Below are 22548 nucleotides of genomic sequence, written 5' to 3'. Positions count from 1 at the left end.
TATCAATAACAGAATCAATCCTGATATCTCGGTCTAACAAAAGCCGGGTAATCAAATAAAAACAGATCGAAAACACTTGAAAAACGTGGTCTATGCGCACGAAACGACAACGGACGACTGTTTTAGCGTCACAAAATGGCGGCCCATAACGCCATTTGGGGTTACCATTTTTAATCTAAGTATAAAAATGCGGTTTGGTCATAGTTTTATTTTTATATTTCATAAACGTTATAATTAAGTCTTATAGTCCATTATTTTCCAATTCTTAAAAAGAAAATCAAAACGTATTATTTTATATTATAACTGTATAAGAACAGATTACGATACTTGCCTGTTATTTTTAGCACAGCACTACAAAATATAAACCGCTGACATAACCTTGTAATAGCGCAGTATAGATTTAGAAAAATATTGTTTACCAAGTTATTTGACACTCAGTTTGGCACAAAATTATAACATTCATTGATTATTGATATAATAATGTTGTTTTAATGCTCCTCAATTGTTAAAACGGTAAACAACCAGCAAAAATATTTTTATCGTAACTGCAACGCCATTGCAAAGTTACGTCGTCAGTTCAATCGCGACGTGTCAGGAACGCATTCTCTGAATGGCCGAACTTATAAAACATTTACAGAAATTGTACTAGAATGTGTTTGATCTTATCAATGCTATTACAAGAAAAGTGTTCCAACTTTCAATCGAAATAAACACATTTTATGTGCGTATAACTTAGATATACGTATTATATATGTTTTAAACATAAGACGCATCACATACGCGTGGAATGAATATTCTTATATACTAGCCTTGTCACCCTGTTATTGAAACAACACACCAACATTTAAAGCTTTTCTCAAGCAGTCGTCTTATGAGACTGAGCAACTTTTATGTAATGAGAGCTCTTGTAGTCTCTTGATTGTAATATTCCATGCTTTTACCTCCACTAGTTAACATTTCAGTCTGTACTCCCGTTTCCAAAATCCAATTGACAGTTTCACCTATCATAATTTATTTAATATCCCCAATCTAAGCAAAACATTAAAAATACTTTGACTCATGAAGACATAAATAAGTTTACATAATTGAATTGTACTAAATATGGTGAGAGTACATTTTTTGTGCCTTATTTAGAAATAAGCAAAGAATGACAAAACGTAGCAAAGGCACAGAATTTATACTTATCCAAAAGTTAAAACTAAATATTGTCTATTATAAATAGCCTTTAATGGGAAATTACCCAAACGCCTTTACATTTTTGGTTTAGATCCGAAAGCTAAGTGCAATCTGCAGTGATCTAACCAACTACTTATAAATTACCTTCCTTCAACTCATTCCGTTATTGCGTATACAATTTACATTTAGAAGACTGTTAAAAACAAAAAAAATGTTTGAACAGTAAAAGTTGAAGTGAGCAAAGTTTCCACAAATTACACAACGAATATAGAACAACACTATTCATTCAACTACCAAGTTCTAGAAGCTTACAAGAAGCGTAATTTTAAACTCACAGGTTTTTTAATTAGAATACAAAATGTGTACTTTATTATTTTATAGTGACAAGTATAAGTGAGCATTTATGTTTCAAATACTGATATTTGTATAAGTACAGAAGATATCTAGCCTGTCCTGTATGAAGCTTATACTAGGGTAGTTTTTGCTTAAAACAGGGATGTTTTAAAACCCCATTATGATGTTGCCTAACGCTCATATAGCTTAATTTTTAGTCATGGGTGGAAAAACTATAAAAATTGGGTCATATTTTGTGTATATGCACAAAATGGTTGTCATTTTATAAATCAAAATTAATTGTTGAACTAATGTGATTTTAAATAGTTTACAAAGAAATTCAATCCTAAGTCATATTTACAGCCTATTCATATTTACCAGAAACTGCTGAAATAGACTCAAAAATTACAAATTACTGCACTGAACCAAAAATCCGAGCAAAAGGTAAGCTTAAGTGTTCAAGTGACAGTAAAGACAGAAAATATGAAACCCGCCATTTTGTTTTTGCCGCCATTACGAGACCATCATTCCTGTGTCGAGATGCAGCAGTTGCTTCATGAGTTCGTATGTGGAGAAGGAGGTGGCGACCATGGGGATCGCTCGGATGTAGTTGATGCTCATGCCGCGGTACAAACCCTTCACTACGCCGTTCTCACGGTATATGAGGGTCAGAGTCTTCACCATGCCAGTGCTGAAATTATGGAGTCATTAGTGGGAGATAAAAGAGATTGTCAAATGTATTAGATAAATCAGTATGTTGTAGTGATGGATGACCTTCGATGTGCCTTTCTCGAGATTCCTGTTATAAAAAGATAATAAAATCGAGGTTAGTTAGTTTTTGGTAAGTAAGCTATGTAGGTACATATCGCTAGGCTTAGAAATTATTATTATGGTGAACCTAGTGGGGAATATCAATCAAAAAGTAATCGAATAGTTAGTTTTTTCTTTGTAGTAGGTTTATAGTAATAGTCAATTCAAGATGTTAAAAAAATCTTGAAGGATTTTGCTGAAAATAAGTTATAAGTAGTTATAACCTTCGGTAAATAAAATACGCTAGTGATTAATATTTGAGTAGTATTAGTTAGTGTGCATAGTTAAGTTACTACCTCAAAGATAGTTTCAACGAAGAGCATTGCTTCGAAAGCTAAATTGTCCAAAGTTCAAAATTCAGTCTCCATCTCGTTTTTTTAGGTCGCAATTTAGACATAAAGGGACATAATAAATATAAAGATTACACATTTTTGCATTTGTGATAAGATGGAAATTCAATTTTGAACAATTACATTCAGAATAAATTATAAATTAATTAAATAAAAATTATATACAAAAAACATAACCAACCTCCTGCAAGTGTTGCCAACACCACGTGAAAGAGTCATGCAATCAGAAATATCGTTGCATTAGTTATAGGAAGAAGTTTTTGCATTAGTGTACATAGGGGAAAGTGCGGGTACATAATTATGCATTAAGTACAAGTGCAAGTACATTGTAGGATGTTATTATTTCATGGAAATACAGGTACATACATTTATACTAGTCTATCTACTGTTACAATCTTCAGTCAATACAAAGTAGGTAGGTTATTTCCCCAGAATTAAGGGTCAGTCTAAAGATTTAAGGGTAAGTTTTTAATTAAACAACCTTTATTAGACTTTTCGCAGTTTCACATGGATCACCTTCGAAACATGGAGATGTAGATATTAGTAACCTTAAGGTCTGATAATTTTCATTTCTAGTGCGAGGACTAGGTCACCACCATCTACACATTTTATGTTACCCGTGCGATTACCATCTAATGCTTCTAAGTGCAATGCCTACAACTCCAGCTAAAGTATAAAGAATTATAGATGATTGTTATCACCAGATTACATAGGTGTTTAGAGATAATATGTAAAAGTAAGAAGACTTACCCAAACTTAGCCGTTTGAGCGTCCATGCAAGCCAGTTGCATGCGCCGTCGAGTCACATCGAGGGGGTAGGAGACGGATTGTGCGACCGCCCCCGCTAGGCCACCGCACACTAACTTGCCTGGCACTGTTAATACTAGACCTCCTGGAAATACAAATTGATACAGTTAATTGATGCCGAAATAATTAGGTATGTAGTTTTATTAGAAGGGATCTCGATATACCCGGTCAAAGGCGCAGTGGCAGACCAAAACTGCGGTGGTTGAGTGTCGTAAAGAAAGACATGAAAATCTGAGAACTCGAAGAGGAAGATGTCCTGGATAGAGTGAAGTGGAGGAATAAGATACGGAAAGTGGACCCCGTCACAAGACGAGATAAACGTTAAGAAGAAGTATTTTTATTAGAAGGGGTTATTTAAGGTATTGAAGACGAAGTCTAGTAGCTTCCTGAGAACAAATGCGGATTTCTATGTAGGTACATGCTGTGGAAAATTGTGGGATATTGAAAGCAGTTGCTGCGGATGAAAGCAAGCTGCCCAATTCAAGGATTTATGGTAAGGGTTCATAGCCATATGTTCAGTAGTGGATGGCAATAGGCTGACAAGATTATGATGATTAATATACACCTAGTATTCCTATGCTATTTCTCAGTCAGGTAAGTACAATCGTAGACAGACACAGTATGATACATTATAAGCAGATTTAACTTAAAGATAATAGCACGGTCAACACGTTTGCATGCATAATTAATTTTCAACGGAACGAAACATGCATTTTCCTATGTAGTGCACTATTACTTTTTGTATGCAGTTCATGATTTTGCACTGAACTTGGTAGAAACCTACGTATTGCCCTTCATGAGATTATTAGAATTCATCGGATGTTCTATATTCTATAGTTCGTCATACAACTGCATAGCAAGTTTGTGTCTGTTTGACAAAGTAGTAAATTAGTCAGATGTACTGAAAAGCGACGACAAGGCGAAACTTGTTGGCTATTTGTGTCTACAGCATTTTTGCACGTCTGCGTGTTATCTCCAGAGCATGAATTAAAACCTCATAATAGATTTTATGATTTAACAGATGGTTGTATGCAAAAAAGATTTGTGTTGCTGTAAGTATTCAAAAAGTTAGAGTAAAATAGCAACGTAAAACATAGCGGTAAATTGTAGACAGCAATTCTTTTTAATAGCTAACATATACAACACCAACTGTTCCCAGTGTTTTCACCCGCGTCCTTCTGGCCATGCCCGAAAAAATATAGCCTATATTACTCGGGGATAGAGTTTTTCAAATCGTTTCAGTAGTGTCGGGGCGTTTAGGGTACAAAAAAGTTTCCTCTTTATAAGTAGATATGCTAGTAATTCATGAGATGTGCTATGTACTATATACCTTCACTTCTTTCAAGTGTACGTACCGGTATTCCTATCGCACTTCCTACACAGCGTGGTGGGCACGTACTTCATGCAGATAAACTTGAGGTACTCGAAGCAGTAGAAGCTGAAGCCGGCGTACGGCACCATGCCCATCATGGTGGGCACGAAGCCGCGGTATAGAGCGCGGATACCACCCTCCTGTAAATATTAGAATAGAGATATAATAAGTATGCAGTTTCTATGTACAGGCTATTTACAGTCTAGTATTAATTGAACTCCATTTATTAATATTATCAGTCTTTTTATCGTCCCACTGCTGGGCACAGGCATCCTCCGAGACACAGAGATCTAAAACTAAAGTTAAGGCAACTGTAAAATGCTAAATCGGTTAGGTGGGATAGTGTTATTGTCTACACTCCTTGTGGTTCATTGCCTGGTGTTGGTTGATGGTCCTAGAGACCGCCCTTCCGAAACAGTAGGACGCCCAAGGGGTCGCGACAGGTGCTTGTGTCAGAATGAAACCGTAATAAGGTGACATAAGGAGACAGTTTCATCATTATCATAGTCTATAAAGGTCTGTCAAAAATTACATGGAAGCTACCGCGATATTTGATTTGATATCCCTAACATGGAATAAGTCATAGCATAGGTAAAATCTGTGAAAATTTGTCTTTGGTAGGTATAAAACATAACATCTAAAGTTCAATTCCCTTACCGTTTTAAACATAGTAGTAGCAGCATGTGCGATGCCGGTATACTTGTGTTCCCCCGTAATCTGGAAGGCCAAGCGCGCACGGATGGTGTCCAGAGGGTACGTGAGCGTGACGGCGGTGACACCGGCCGCTGCTCCCGCGACGAACTTGTCGCCATGTTGGACTACTGGTATGTGGACGCCGCTTAGGTACTGGAATTGATAAAAGGTGAATTTTAGATTTAGTAGAGAGAAGAACATTTTGCACATTTTTGACATGGTCTAGTAACATAAGTTTTATGAAAAACTTGGATGTGTCCTATCGTAATTTGAAGATGCTTGTTGCATTGATCTATTGCAGAGAGGGTGCTTTTCTACTTTTCAGATTTCTATGGTTAACTGACAAACATTATCTGGGGGCACGGTAGTGCCCCAGCCAAATCTCGAGAAAATCGGGCAGGGCCGTACCATTTTGTACGGGAGCGTATTAATACTCGTAATACAATTGTCGAATTAAAATACGGAGTGAAGACTAATAATCACGGATTGAGGCAATACAAGCTTTAATGTAGGCAAGTTGAGCATAGGAGTCGTAGACATTGCGAAAAACTTACAGGAAAACAATATTATTCGACAAAAACAATAAGACAACAATCGCCAACAATAGTAAACAGAAGTTAACGATATATTTGCGACAAGAATCGTGATCCCGCATTTAGACCGCAACTGCCAAAATATTTACTTATTTATTATTTAGTTCAACATGATAAGGATAAGAAACACGCTCCAATAGTGTGAATCAATAATACTCGAGTTCCGTCGCGAATAATATATTACGTAACGTTTGGGGGCTTGGCACAAATAGAAATAGTTGTCAGATCTATTTATTATCAACAAGACAGTACGGAAAATGTGAGTGTCTACATACTTTAAGAAAAGTATCTCATAAATCAGGTTTTTAGTTTTAACAGTTTTTCCAAATAGCTTCTCCAATTTGGATATTCTTCGCGCACAATTCCGTTATTTTTCATTCAGCGATTATTTATGACGGGGCAAATTCTATTTGACCTCAATCACACTTTTTTTAAGTATGTGTTGGTCAGTATTTAAAGCGACCAGACCAAATTGCTGGTAGACTTATTCAACTTTGACCGAGACATAGCTCGCGCTTTTCTTTTGTTTCAGTAGGTATTCATAAACGGAGGTATGTAGAACTATTCCTGAAATCGGCAAAATCTGATAACAGTGGGAAAGACTTACTTCACAAATCAATGAAATCACTCTGACGAATCACGGACCCAGTTTACGGAAAATACGCCATGGTCTGATCTTTATTTACTCAACTCGTAACGATACTTGCCAATATTAAGTAGGTATTTATTTTGTTTGCTGTTTTTCACATTTCTAAGTAGCAAACAGTATCGTTCGATAACCTTTGAGACTTTGTGACAAATATATGCGATCAATGAATATTCTTGTTTCGAGTTCGAGTTTTTGAAATTTTATTTAAAGCAGTAGTTAGAGGCTAGTAATAAAAAAAATCTACGTATGAAGGATTATGGAGCTCCAGTATGTAGTTCAGGTAACTGAAAGTGCAGGCCTAAACCTACTCCACTTTCTCCCCTCCCTTTTATGAAGAGAAAGTTTAAGTCCCAACGATGGGAACTTTATTTACTTTTGAACATTTGCTAAAAAATCACATAAATAATGCACACAAGATTGGCGCCTCAATCTCACGATGATAAATTATACTTGACATCTTTTCATTTCATGATGAAAAAGTTAACAGCTACATCACCTGATCTTCCGATTGCCGTCAAACTTGCGTTCGTAGCTCGGAGTTCATTTATATAAACTTAATTTTGTAAATTCTGAAAGACTATTAAAATAATGTGTAATTAATATCATGCTTCCGTATATGGCACAGTTACTGGGTCGTGCGGTCGTCTGGTGTCATAATGTCATCACGACACACTACTGCTTGCGAACCGCACTCTCTCTTTCGAAAGGTCAACGGAGTTTCCATTTCGTTTATAGTTTATGGTTAATGGCAATCAACGGTTTGATGAGTTGAATTTTATGATCATGATTAATCAAAAGATTGTAATAACTTATTCAAACCTAATACTATAGTCGCTTGAAAGCGTATGGTTCCCACGATCAGTTCAACCATGTTTTTTCGATTCAAAATCCCCATAGCGCTCCATTGCCAACATTTGCGAATGGAGCATTAAACCATTTTATCATATCTTCATTTCATATTATTTTGTCATACCTATCTTTGAGTAAAATATTGATGACAGAAGCCAAAAAACATTAACCTTATGACACTCCCCTTACAAAGTAGGTACAGCCTTATAAAACTTTAATTAATGTGCCGTTGTGCAGCAGAAACATGAGTCAGGTAATGACGCATACAACCGCAAGCCCATATTGTATAAATTCTTTGTATTCGCGTGAATTTTGCAAGAAATATGAAAGAGGTCACAGAAACCACAATTACTTTTCGTGAGAAAATTACCAACATCAGTTTGAGGTCTTTAGGACAAAAACTTTTTATACCTAAATAGGTATATGTAATAACCGTTGTCTCTACAACTCGACGTTACCATGGAAACCTTAATGATTTATTGACTAAACACCTCGTAATGAGAGTGCGGACATGTAGGATAATCCGAACCGGACTTAGTTATCTGGTAAATATCCATTTTTTAGGAATTAGCTGAGACATTATTTAAACTGATCTCGCAAGGTATTGTAAAAAAGATCCTAATATATTGGAATCCCTACAAGGCTCTACAAGATAAGTAGAGGTACATTGATTTTGTCAGGAAATATTCCATTTGCAGGACTAACATTGCCAAATTGCAAAGTGTAAAATAGCTACGCCCAAAACTATAAAAACCACATACCTGCTGGTGGTTACTTTACTTACATTATGAGCTACGCTGACCAACTGACCGAATGACAAACAAAATACCAGTTCAAAGGTACAGTTATTTAAGAGAGAGTTGAATTATTTACTCTCTGTTAAATCATTGGTTCTACTTTAGATAAGAATCTTTATACACCTGTCGTTCTTTTGCCTAGTTTTTGGGAGTAAATAGGTTGAAAGAAAATTTTGAGTAATATTGTCCTGTAATTATTATATACTCTTCAAATATTTCTTAATGGTTTGAAGATACTAATTTGCAAAGACAAGCATACATCAAAATAGCTGGCTTTAAGTTCAAGTATAACCAAGTACTAAAGCATCAAGTTGTCGGTAGAATCTGTCATCGGAATCACCGGCGCGCGCGCACCGCTGTGCCAGTTAACGGTCGGCGGCCCCACCGGGACCGAACACCGGTTCTTTTGAAAGTGAAGCCGGGATTCACGCATGTATGTACCTGCCTATGTTTGAGGTAAGGAAGGTGAAGAATGCCGTGGGATTGGTTTTATAATCACAATTTTTGAAGCATTCTGTCAGATTGTAGGATTTTATTGCTGAAGATTTTATTTTAGATGATTTATTATTTTGATGGATTTTGGATAAAACTGGAAAACACGAGAGGAACTTTATAACGTATGTTTGTTTTATATAATATGTTTAATTGGAGAAATAATATTCCTTAGTGCCATGATGGCATGATGCCATGGCTTTCCACCGAATGCCTGAGGAGGTGTTTCGAGTTTTTTGGACACGTCGCTAGAAAGAGATTGATAACCTGGAAAAGCAGCTGCTAACTGGCAAATTAAATGGGAAAGACCCAAAGGTATAAGTCCAATTCCTTGGTGAGACCATATCAGGTCCACATTAAACAGCACCACTTGCGACTATATCTTCGCCGCTGAAGATAGGACTAGATGGCGTATAATAGTCCAGGAGAAATTAATTCATCGAGGTCCCGACCCTCAACATTGAGGACAAACGACACAACGAGGAGAAGGAGTGCCACAATATTGTGTTATCATAGGGGACATCGCCCCAAAGAATGGATGTGTGCAATTTGCCAAACGAAAGATAAGCATCAGTTACCGGACATTGCAGATTATACTATCGCAATACCTATTTGCAGAAATCTCAGAGATAATATGACGACAAAAGATCGGATGATTATAAATTGAATCCTGTTTAGTTTTATCCTAACGAGTTTATTGCCTCCTTCAGCTTCTAAACTCTCAAAAATAAGCGCAGATCCTCAGATCAAGAATTGATCTGAGCGCAGATCCAAGTCGCTGTGGCCGAAATCGGTCAAGATCGTATAGATTCTATAGAATTACCTGTCTAGCAAAGTTCTACAAACAGCCCATGACACCAGTCCCAGCGAAACGTTCTAGTTTCTAGACCCGACCTCTGACCATCATTTTTGAAAAGAGTTTAAAACACTTCATATTAAAAGGAACCTGAATTTGTTTATTACAAACATCGTTGTTATGACATCGACGCTACCTTGAACTTGCAACGCAACAAAAATAGCGGTTTATTTTCAAATAATCTAAATTAGAACTCTGTCTTGGCTCGGCTCGCGTGATGTGACGTCATACGACATAACCACCGGATAATAATTAAGATAATACCTTATTTACTGGTGATGTAGGATAACATAGACTATAGATAAATATTTATGTTTAGTCTGCAGCTCTGATTGTGGAAAGAATGGTGCGATGAATTTGATTGTGTGTATAGGAATGCAAAATAATCTTTTACCGTCTGCCTTTAGTCACGCGATAAAAAATATCAAACAATGCTTTCAGTCAATGATTAATTATTAAAAAAATAATTGAAAGTAAGAAGTACCTGCAGTGACTGTACGTAGTCCTGTGTGAGTAGGTAAGTAGAGAATTTCTGGAATCCCTATTAATATTATAAATGCGAAAGTAACTCTGTCTGTCTGTCTGTTACGCTTTCACGTCTAAACCACTGAACTGATTTTAATAAAATTTGGTGCAGAGATAGAGTTGAACTTGAGAAAGAACATAGGATAGTTTTTATCCGGGACTTTAGGAGAATTCTCTTGGAAACGCGATATAACCGAACTCCAAGCGGGCGAAGCCGCGGGGGGAAGCTAGTTACGGAATATAACTATTTCACTTATGCCAGAACCAAAAATGGACTAAGTACTTATTCTGAATGACAACTTTAAATACCTCAGTTATAATAATACAGTACAAAACCAATACAGTCTACATAAAGTATGTTTGAATTGAAACGTGAACCACTACAGAATGTTAAGTATCAGTATAGTGTGAAGTCCAAATACGCATATAGATGAGCAAGATTTGAAGACAGAAAGAAAAATCGTGTGAGTGTGCATAGTTAACATCAAATATAATTAATGTCTACCTATAAGGCCCCTTGTACGAGTTACACTCGACATAATTACGAAACCGTGTGAAACGCACGCGTCATCATTTCTATAATTTGTTACAATATAAAAAATAAGTAATTGAGTTCAGTTCGTTTTCGGTCATCAAGTACACCGCGCGTTCTCACCCTTCATACATCTCTCATCAATATCAAGTAATTGTAATCAAGTTGGAGAATACAGTCATTTCAAACTATATCAAGACTTTTAATATCAAGTGCTAAGATATCAAGAGACGATAATCCTACATGGTCCTTCGAGCTTTCGGTAAGGCGGGACCTTAACGCGAATATAGTGCACTTGTTCGTGTTCCGGTTCTGACTTTAGCCACGTGTCCAGTGCGTTCAGTTCTGTATTAAGAACCAAGCTTTCGTGATATCAAGACGCACGAGAGCTACCTTGTCGAGGCTACGGCTGCAGCCAGATTGCATAGCAGCAAGGAGTACGGTGACCCTTTCGTATCAAGTAGAAAGGCTTATCAAGTAAGATCTTTCCTTTTATTAATTTTTGACCGGTTTTCGCCATGTCGCTGGTGGAAGAACTCCTGTCGGAACAGGAAAAGATCGCTGTTGCGATCGAAACGCTTTTTACTAACTTTAAAAAAGACGGAAGAGAAAGGAAAACTCCGGATTATATCCAACGACGTTTAGACTCTTTAGATCAATATTGGTCGCAATTCAATAATAATCATATCACGTTAGTGAACGTTGGCGATGCATCGCTTCACTATTTTTCAAGTGAAAGGTATGGGGTAATCCAATCTCAATATCAAACTATTAGAGAAACTATCAAGAATTATTTACTGCCAAAGAGCACCGGGTCAGAGGAAAGGCCTCAGACGCCTATACTCAAACCACCATCATTTGTGTTGCCAAGTGCTCAAGAGCAAGATAGAGCATCTAGCAGCAAGACCGAAGATATGTTGAAAAAACAGTTAAGCAATTTTAAGGCGTACATGAGAACTGTTTCAAGTATCAATATAGAGCTTGTCTCAGAAAAGTGGGAATTTGAAGATCTGTTGCGAACTCTGCAGTCCCGTTGGTCAGTTATTGACAAACTTCACTGGGAGTTGGATTCTGAATTAAGTGGTTCGAACAGTGAATATGAACAAGAATTCTCAAAGTATGAGGCACATTATAACAATATCAAGAAATCTATTAATAAAAAGATGTGGTCGGTTGCACACATTGAAAAAACTACACCAAAAATGGATATACCTATTTTCACTGGCAGTTATAGTCAGTGGATTCCATTTAAGGATCTTTTTACTGAGACCATCCACCGCAATCCATCACTTTCTAGCGCTCAAAAATTACAATTCCTTAAAGGTAAACTTAGGGGAGAGCCTGAAAGGTTGATTCAACATTTACAGATTAGTTCGAGTAATTATTCGCTGAGTTGGGCCATTCTCACTAATAGATATGACAATACAAGATTAATTTTTACTGCCCATGCTAATACTCTTCTAAACGTCCCCAATTTACAACACCAATCCGCCAATGGTATCAAGCGCATTCATGATGTCACAAACGAATGTCTAAATGCAATCAAGAATTTAGGCATTAACACCAAATATGAACCAATATGGGGTATATTGGTTCATATTTTATCCCAAAAGTTGGACACTGACACGTATCAAGATTACATGGAATCAGTGAAGCAACCAAGAGCAATACCTAACTTAAAAGAATTTCTAGAGTTCTTGGAAACAAAATTCACCACTCTAGAATCATCACGTCGGAAGCAAGACAATATCACACAAAAATCAAGTTCAAGCGATCAGCATCAAGCAACAGGAAAAAATGTAAACAAGCCTCATCAAAAACTAAATTACTATAAAACCTCATTCTCATCAAGCACTCGAGTATTCCCATCAAACAATATGGGCAACAAAAATATGAAAACTTTCACACCTAATAAATATTGGTGCTTTATTTGTCAGAATAATGAACATGGAATTTATTTCTGTCAAAAGTTTTTAGAGATGCCACCGCATATCAAGAAAAACGTGGTGGATAAAAATAACCTCTGTTATAATTGTCTCTACAATCACTATGGCCAACCTTGTAAATCAGAAAAAAGGTGCCGAGAATGCAATAAAGAACATAACTCAATATTGCATGAAGCATTTCAATCAAATCACATGTCACCTCGCCGCACGCGGCCGGAAGCAAGTTCATCGACCGCAACCACGGGGCAACAGGCTTCATCGCAAGTGCAAGGCAGCAGTCACGTGTCGCTGCAAGGAGACCCTATAGAAGTGTTGCTGCCTACTGCAATTATTAAAATAAAAGCTGCGGACGGGTCATATCATGTAATGCGTGCTCTTTTAGACCAGGGGTCACAGACCTCGTTAATAACGGAGAACGCGGCCCAAATATTGAAACTACCCCGCCAAAAATGCAAAGGTGTTATATCAGGAGTAGGCGCCAAGGAAAACAATTGTAAGGGGATGATTAATATACATTGCATGTCAACTGAAGGAGATTTCAACTTCGAAACAGATGTCTTTATCATGAAAACTTTAATAAAAAACTTACCAACCTGTTCGATACCCAAACCAAGTTGGGCATATCTTAAGCATATTAAGCTAGCAGATCCCGAATTTTACAAAAGTCGTCCTGTAGATATACTATTAGGAGCTGACGTTTACTGCATTATTTTAATGGAAGGCATATGTAGAGAAAATCCGAATTTACCCACAGCACAACAAACACGTCCGGGGTGGATATTAAGCGGAAATGTTAAAACTTCCTTTCAATGTAACGTGCTCTTGAATGATTTAAAGGAGATAGAAAGGTTCTGGGAAACAGAAGACATTACAGAATCGATAGATTTATCCGCTGAAGATCAACACTGCATTCAATTTTATCAAGAAACGACCTCAAGAAGAGATGACGGTAGCTACGTAGTCAGAATACCATTTAAACCTAATTATCAAGAAAGATTAGGAGAATCGAAAAATAAAGCAAGGGCTCAATTTTATCATTTAGAACGAAAATTTGAAAGACAGCCTGAAATTGCGAAACAATATAAATCGTTTATTAATGAGTATTTGTCATTAGGTCATATGACACGTGAGGCCAAAGAACAGGACGGCGACGGTAATATGCAACTCAGCTGTTACTTGCCTCATCACTGTGTGCAACGTGATGACTCGACTACAACCAAGTTACGAGTTATTTTCAACGCGTCAAATAAAACATCAAGCGGTTTCAGTTTGAATGACGTCATGTGCAGGGGCCCAAACCTGCAACGGGACTTACAGAGTCTTATTATCAAGTGGAGGCAATACAAATATGCTTACACGGCAGATATTGAGAAGATGTTCCGGAATATTTGGGTACATCCGCTGGACCAATCATATCAGAAAATTCTATGGAGAAACAATCAGGATCAGATTATAAGAGAGTACTTTCTCGCCACCGTTACCTACGGCACAAAATCTGCCCCGTTCTTGGCCATGATGACTCTTAAGCAGCTCGCTCTCGATGAAAGACACAACTATGTAAACAGCGAAGCCCCTGATGTCCTGGAGGAAAGCTTCTACATGGACGACCTGCTGCATGGCTCGCATTCCGTAGAGTCAGCAAAACAACTGCAAGAAGACCTGATAAAATTATTGAAAGCAGGGGGATTTAACCTAAGAAAGTGGAAAGCAAACTCGTCGGCGTTACTAGATGAAGTTATCTGCGATCAAGAAAATTTTGACTTCAAACAAGTGGAGTCTACAAAAACCCTCGGGCTTGGATGGAACCCTACTAAAGATAACTTCTTATTTAATTCAAAAATAATGCCTAGTACAGTCTCGGCTACTACAAAAAGAGCATTTTTATCCCAGATATCCAAGCTATACGACCCCCTTGGCTGGATTTCTCCGCTTACGATCAAGCTCAAAATTTTATTTCAAGATGTATGGAAGGCCAAAATACAGTGGGATGAACCTATACCAACAGACATAAGAAACGAGTGGGAAAAAATAAAAAACGACATAATGGTAATTAATGAAATTGAAATACCGCGGTGGTTGCAAACAAGGCAACATGACACCATCGAACTGCACGGGTTCAGTGACGCAAGTACGAAAGCCTATGCTTGCGTCATTTACTGCAGAATAAAAAGAGATCAAGACTCTTCGGTTGTATTAGTGGCGGGAAAAACAAAATTAGTATCACTAAATAAAAATACTTCATTGCCACGACTGGAGCTAAGTGGAGCTGTTTTATTGTCAAAATTTATGGCAAAAATCAAGACATGCCTTAATAACTACAATATCAAGATATTTGGTTGGATTGATAGTATGGCAGTATTGGGATGGCTAAATGGGGATGCCAACAAGTGGAAACCCTTCGTAGCTAACCGCGTCAAACAAGTGACTGAAGTGATGCCACCCAACTGCTGGCAGTATATCAAGTCAAAAGAAAACCCGGCTGATTGTGCCAGCCGAGGTTTAACTGCCTCTCAACTTAAAAAACACGACCTTTGGTGGCACGGACCGGCCTGGCTCCGAACATATGAGCCAGATCAAGAGGCTTTGAAAAATAACTATTTCACGAATCTGGAAATCAAGAAATGTAAGCAAGTTAACGTTGCCATGATAGATAATACCTTTATTACTGACCTAATCAACGATTTATTAATGAAATACAGTTCAATCAACAAGGCTATCAGAATTTTTGCATGGATCAATAGAACTGTTTGCAGGAAAAGTACAAACTACCTATCAGTTGATGAATTAACCCAATCAAAAAACATAATCGTCAAAGTAAACCAAGCAAGGGCATTTCACGATGAAATTAATTGTCTCCGTAAAGGGCAACCCTTAAACAAAAAGAGCCATATCTTAAGCTTGAACCCCTTTTTAGATAAAGAAGACTTATTGAGAGTGGGTGGCAGATTAAGACATGCCAACATGGACCCCGAAATGAAGCACCCACTCATCATTCCCAGCAACCGATTAGCAGAACTTATCATTGATCAAGCTCATGAAACTACCTTTCATGGTGGGGCTAAAATTACAACCTCTTTTATAAGACAAAAATACTGGTTGCTGGGTGGAAACAGGGCTGTAAAAAAGAGATTACGCCTATGTGTGATATGCAAAAGACAGAACCCAAAAAGAACAGTACAGATCATGGGTGATTTACCATCATCAAGGGTAAACCCGTCACGTCCCTTTTTTCATACAGGTGTCGATTACACAGGACATGTTTATATAAAGGCCAACAAGGGTCGCGGCATCAAGACCACAAAGGGATACGTGGCAGTATTCATATGTATGGCTACCAAAGCTGTACATCTAGAATTGGTGTCAGACATGACATCATCGACTTTTATTGCTGCCCTCCGGAGACTAGCTGCTAGACGCGGCGTCCCCGGTCACTTGTACAGTGATCAAGGTACAAACTTTATTGGAGCAAATAAAATATTACAACAAGAATATGCAGAAATTCAGAAATCAGTCGACCAACAAGAATGCAAATCAGAGATAGCAAAGATGGGCATCAACTGGCATTTTAATGCCCCATCGTGGCCATCTGCAGGCGGTTTGTGGGAGGCGGCTGTCAAGAGTTTAATTAATGTTTGTTTTAAGAATAACTGGGTTGGTATGCTATTTACCTATTTAGGTGCATATTTACTAATCGTAAACGGATTCCTTGCCCGAAAAATTGGCTCCAGAAAGATTAAATAGAATATTTGCACAGTCATTTATTTATGATTCGGTGTCTGAGCTCCTTTGTAATGCTTAAAATATAATTTGAGGCTACAACTTAAAATTCTTCATAAGTACTCTCTGATGGTAAAAACAACACCTGTCTGTATTGTACCTACATCAGGTTACTGAAACGGATATTTCGAATATGATAGATAACATGATGGCTCATTCATTATGTATTAAAACATGACCTTATTTCATTACTTGCCATTCAAAAAAGCAGACCGATATTATACCGATCAATATGGCTGTCTAACTACTCTGTAGTGGAACCGCAACAAAATAACAAAATAGAGGAAAGAGGTAATATAATAGAAATCATCATTAGTTTCCGAACAGTACCTATATTCATTGCGAAACGGTAATTGGTAATATTTGGCAACATTCTGTACTATTTGGGCAATAGATGCATAGGTACTGATTAATGACCTTTCATGACAATAGCTGCTCATAGAGGTATTTAGCCTTCTGCTATCACGCTGGCCAGACGGGTTGATAGAGGGTTTTTTTTCGAGTTTTCCTTCTCTCGCACTGGTGTTCGGTGCATTTTTGACTCCATTAGTCGACTTCTACGACACCCACTGGAAGAAGGGGTAGCGACATATGTATTCTTAAGCCGTCGCTACACGGCTAGCTACGGGAGCTGGATGCGAGAAGCTGAAAATCGATCTCAGTGGCGTGCACTTGGAGAGGCCTATGTCCAGCAGTGGACTGCGATAGGCTGATGATGATGATGATGATGACAATAGACTTATGTGCAGTTTATATTCTTGTAATAAAGTACTTAATAGCTCAATTTTCAATAACATGTTGAATAATTACTATACGGATAGAGCTCGTGGCTGCGATTCTCTTGCAATTAAATTCGAGCAATATTTTTTTGAAAAACCGAAGCCACCTTGTTACTGGCTTTAGTGCTGGGTTTAAATTAAGTTCCTTTTATGTTTCCATTAGCTGATAGCAGCAAAGCCGGTACTTTTTTTAAGACCACGTTTTATAATTTAAAAAGGTGAAGTATTTTTTGCATGGCATCTTTAAGTATTTCATGATTTATGAAACGACGTTAAGGTCTGAAAGATCTTTCATTCATCATACCTTTATTTTAAACTTACAAATTACTAAAAATATGATTCAGATTTTTTCCCTCGTGATTTTGTAAAGTAAGTACACTGCTATCTTCACGGTCAAATCAATTTATTAATAAGTATCGATTGTTATTGACCGTGGAAATATGACTGTCGTTGGAAATCAGTAATTATAGAGATAGTTATCGTGGTCATATTTTAAGTAGGTCTGTAGTATGATTAGGTCATAGACACATTTGTGGGTGGAGGAAGTGCATAGACCTAGTTAATGCGACTGTGATAATAGAAAATAGGTAGGTACTATTTCATTTAACCAGCCTGTTTTTACTTGACCATCTTTGGTTAAATATACAATTAAATTTAGAGGAATAAACAGTTATTTCTCAAGTAACTGACCCAAACATCCAAGTTTAATTTAATGTTGCAAAAGTGGATTATTTCTTTCTTTGCCGACTTTTTCAATGAAGACTTTAAAACTGATTAAAGCCGTCGTCATTATTTCAGACATCAATTCATGAATTTTCTTCTCAATAAGGAATTAATGATTAATCGACTATAGGTACCTACGTAATATTTTTCTTGACGTTAAATATAAGTTGTGTATGGAGAGAAACCGCCTGGCAAGGCTAGACCAATTGCAAAGCATCCGCATTCGCTCTGACGTACTAACTGGATAAAGGTAAGCATAGTAAAGCATTCGGTGCAGATCGGAGGGTTATTTTAAACTAATGTTCTAATAATTCGGGTCTAATGTTTTATGGGTTAATGTGCTAAATCTGCAGTTTTCAATCTGCGTCTCGAAGGACAAAAGCCTCCAAAATATTTATTTTATTTTAGTTTTCAGTATTTGTTGTTATAGCGGCAACAGAAATACATCATCTATGAAAATTTCAACTCTCTAACTATCACGGTTCATGAGATACAGCCTGGTGACAGACGGACGGACGGATGGACGGACCGAGGAGCGAAAACAATAGGGTCCCGTTTTACCCTTTGGGTACGGGACCCTAAAAACTATTTGAAAATACGTATGTTGTATTCTTATGCTTGCTAGTCTTTTCTTGTCAAACTCGTGAAAAAGAGATTGTTAAAATCCTTGAAATTTTGAAAAATCGCTTTTATTTGAAACATTTTAGCGCTTACCTTACTTCTTTCCAGATATTAATATTTAAAATGTATTAAAAATAAGTAGGTATACGACTTCAAATAAAAACTTTTTTACCTTATAAGACAGGAAAACGAAAATAAAAACCTTACCTTCTTATAAATCTCGAAGCTCGTGAACTGCGTGGCTGCATACGGGAATATCCTGACCATTTGCGCGCCATTGCCTTTGTACAGGGCTATTAGGGACTCCTTCTTGACTATGGCGGTTAAGCCACCGAGTACGCCGTGGTTCTTGTAGTGGGACGACTGGGCTTGGAGGAGGATCTTCATTCGGTCTAGTGGGGCTACCGTGGTCTTGGCGCACATGCCTGCCACACCTGGAATGGGGTTATATTTTTATTTGTTGGTGGTCGAAGATTGCAACTTGATTTTCGAAGATCCAGGAAAATTGCTTGTTCCTTCCTGACATGGTGTCTTTTCAGACACCATGTCAGGAAGAATGGAATTTTTAAATAGAAAGCCTGCAGAAATTCTGCTAGATGACGGGCGATTTTCGGGCTTATGATGGCTTCGTAAAAAATTCGCCTCTAATAAAAAAGGGCTAAATATACGCCTCGGAGACTCTAAGTCGAAAAGAGAAAAGCGGCCAATAAACTATATCTCCTTATTTTGCAGATGGTCAAAATAGAATATAGATTCATAGTGTAATAGAAGAGTTAAGACTAGACAAGATAAAAAGGGGAGGATTCATTTTATCACAGAGAAGACAATGTGATTTTTACAACATCAAAATGACTAAATGATTGTTTTATTGCACCTACTCTACTTCCATATGATAAATCTGTTTATTATCTGGATAATAATCCGTTCTGTAAATAAAAGGTGTTATCATAATCATAGATAGGCTTTACAAATGGCGCGTGTGTAATTTTTGTATATTATGGACTTTGGTACATTATGGTGTAACTTAGGTACATATTAGTATTTCCCATACCATGGGTCTTGCAAAAGAAAAAGTGGACAAAAGGATGTAAACACATCTTCCTATTTTGCACTGTTGTATTAGTACTGTTTGCACTTGGCAAACATTTATTGTGTGGCCAAAAATGGCAGCCTGATTATGACAATATGTAGTTACAAAACCGTAGTAGATACCCGAAATGGTTGTAAATAGCACTATGTACCCAATACAAAAAGTTTTTGATGTCATGATCCTAACAGCTTCTTCAGATCTTGTGCTAATTAGCTTCTATCCCTGTTTTTTCCCATATCCATACCCTGATAAAATATAGGGACTTTTGCATCCAATTTTTGTATCCTTGTTTATTTTATTACTTCTCAGATATGATAGAACAGTAAGATAAAATGTTACAGATTCATGCAATATATCTTGGGATATGAATCATAGCAGATTGTATTTTATCTGATAATTCTTTCATAAATCGTACATAATACCTTAGAGTACATATTGCAGTACATACACTAATACTTTAATTATCGTGGTGGCCTAGTGGGTAAAGGACCAATCTCTCAAGTATGAGGGCGCGGGTTCGATCCCAGGTCAGGCAAGTACCAATGCAACTTTTCTAAGTCTGTATGTACTTTCTAAGTATATCTTAGACACCATTGGCTGTGTTTCGGATGGCACGTTAAACTGTAGGTCCCGGCTGTCATTGAACATCCTTGGCAGTCGTTACGGGTAGTCAGAAGCCAGTAAGTCTGACACCAGTCTAACCAAGGGGTATCGGGTTGCCCGGGTAACTGGGTTGAGGAGGTCAGATAGGCAGTCGCTTCTTGTAAAGCACTGGTACTCAGCCGAATCCGGTTAGACTGGAAGCCGACCCCAACATGATTGGGAAAAAGGCTCGGAGGATGATGATTGTTGTTTACATTCAATTTGTATTCTGTCTGAACTAAATACAATAGTACATCCGGTTTCTGCGTCATCCGGCTAGTCTAGACTCCAAAAATAATATAGTTGTAGAAGGCTAGGCAGGTGATTTAATTAATGATGACCAAAATATCATAAACATTTTTTTTACTTTGTTGCTTAAAATATATATGTAAAGGAAAGGATATCTTATATTCCGATATTTATTTCCTGTACCAACTGCAGTCTACATTCAATTAAAGTTTTTTTTTTGTATAGCAGTAGTATAGTGTTCTGTTACAATATTTTATCTGAATCTTGTCTGAAATATTTCAAGCAAATGAATTGGCATTAATTCATACTGAAAATCAGTACTGAACATTCATAATTCATAAGCAGAGTGTGATCATTTATATATAAATTAATTAAGTAGGTATCTGACCTCTTTGCATAATTACCGAACTTTCTTCATTTCAATACGAAATCAATGTTAACAGATCCCAAATAATTTATGATGTTTTCTTAGCAAGTTCTTACCTCCAGCCAGCAAATTCTTTAGTATAAAATCAAGATCATTTTTCTGTTCCATGGTTAATGCCATTATCACTTCAGTTCATGAAAATATACAACATTTACAGAAACAAACTATGATATCCACTGTTTTCACTCGACCTTCACATTTGAACGTAAATATTCGATATAAAATCACCAGTTAAAGCCATGGCACGCTTTAGAAATTGTCCAATTAATTTATTCAAAGTACAAGCGAGCTGTAGACATTTCTTGACGACTGTTCACGCGACATCTGCGCCAACTTTCACCAGCGATTATTTCCGACACTTTATTTACACGTTAGCCGCCAAGGCAGTCCGCGCGCGAGTGAGCGGCCGCCGCGCCTAACGGAACAAACCTGACTAAAATACCAATCTCTAATTTGAATGTTCAAGCAATACTCGTTCAAAGTATTTCATTGTTTCTTGTCGGCAATCTGGCAGTCAGCTGTTACTGTTGACGGGTTAACCAAAATTCAAAACACCAGTTGATATTTTTTGATAAGATTATAATCACTGCGGAATGTGCTTAAAGTTTAATGTTTCATTCATAAAGTTAGGAATTATAGAATAGCTGACTTTTATAATATTTTATTTCTTTCCATTTTCCTTCGAAAACTCAAAATGATAATTTGTTGCGGCAACTTCAGTGATGACAATAGATTGACGTTGACAACTTATTTGTCAAAATATTTCATCGTTGTCTATGGTTTATGAGGATGTTATTCTCAGAGCGTCACAGATGACGCTTTAGGACTGCACCTAATTCTATTGTCTTTGTCATGTTGTGACCGCCAAATTCAAACCAGATTGTTGAAATAACTACCGGAACATCTTACTAAATGTTTTGCTCCTGTATTTCACCATTTGCATGTATTTTAAAATATGTGTATATTACTTTAAAATACATAGATTAAAGTTTTTTTGTTGCAACAAAAAGTTTTCCATACTTGCATTTCTTCAAGCTGCGGGTACGCGATGCACTTTTTTAACAATGCAGTCATGCATCATCATCATCATCTCCCGAGCCTTTTTCCAACTATGTTGGGATCGGCTTCCAGTATGTATGTGCCTGCCTATTCATTCCATTGTTTACTTGTTTAATTAGGAAATGGAACAGGCCACTTCTATGAGAAACGTAAGAAAATAAAATCTTATGTAATTTATGGCAATATTGTGAGCAGCATTGCAGGACCCCAAATAGTTATTTCGTAATACGCATGTTATAATATAGGTACATACTGAGTCTATAAATGAAAATCACTTTACAACTTCTGTGAGCATTTAATCAATGGTATTGAAAAGTTGAAAGTTCAAATTATAACTTTATGTGCAGTGCATTATGTCAGATGTCAGCACACAAAATGTTTTATTTTCACAAGAAGGTACC

At 37.1% G+C, this 22548-nt stretch overlaps 1 protein-coding gene across 1 annotated transcript; it reads right to left on the bottom strand.

Moving 5' to 3' along the window:
• Positions 1-559: 559 nt before the first annotated feature.
• Positions 560-21764, bottom strand: LOC124639086 (graves disease carrier protein-like). Its single transcript, XM_047176310.1, has 6 exons — positions 21145-21764; positions 18888-19114; positions 5506-5694; positions 4832-4988; positions 3420-3561; positions 560-2200 (listed from the first exon to the last, which is right to left on the bottom strand). Exons 1-6 carry the CDS (start codon positions 21206-21208, stop codon positions 2023-2025), a joined length of 957 nt encoding a protein of 318 aa, XP_047032266.1. The 5' UTR covers positions 21209-21764; the 3' UTR covers positions 560-2022.
• Between the last annotated feature and the right edge of the window lie 784 nt (positions 21765-22548).

The sequence above is a fragment of the Helicoverpa zea genome, chromosome 18, assembly GCF_022581195.2.
Source record: "Helicoverpa zea isolate HzStark_Cry1AcR chromosome 18, ilHelZeax1.1, whole genome shotgun sequence".
Lineage (NCBI taxonomy): Eukaryota > Metazoa > Arthropoda > Insecta > Lepidoptera > Noctuidae > Helicoverpa > Helicoverpa zea.
The sequence above is the reverse complement of the archived record's forward strand: the minus strand, read 5'-3'. Positions and strand labels throughout refer to the sequence as shown.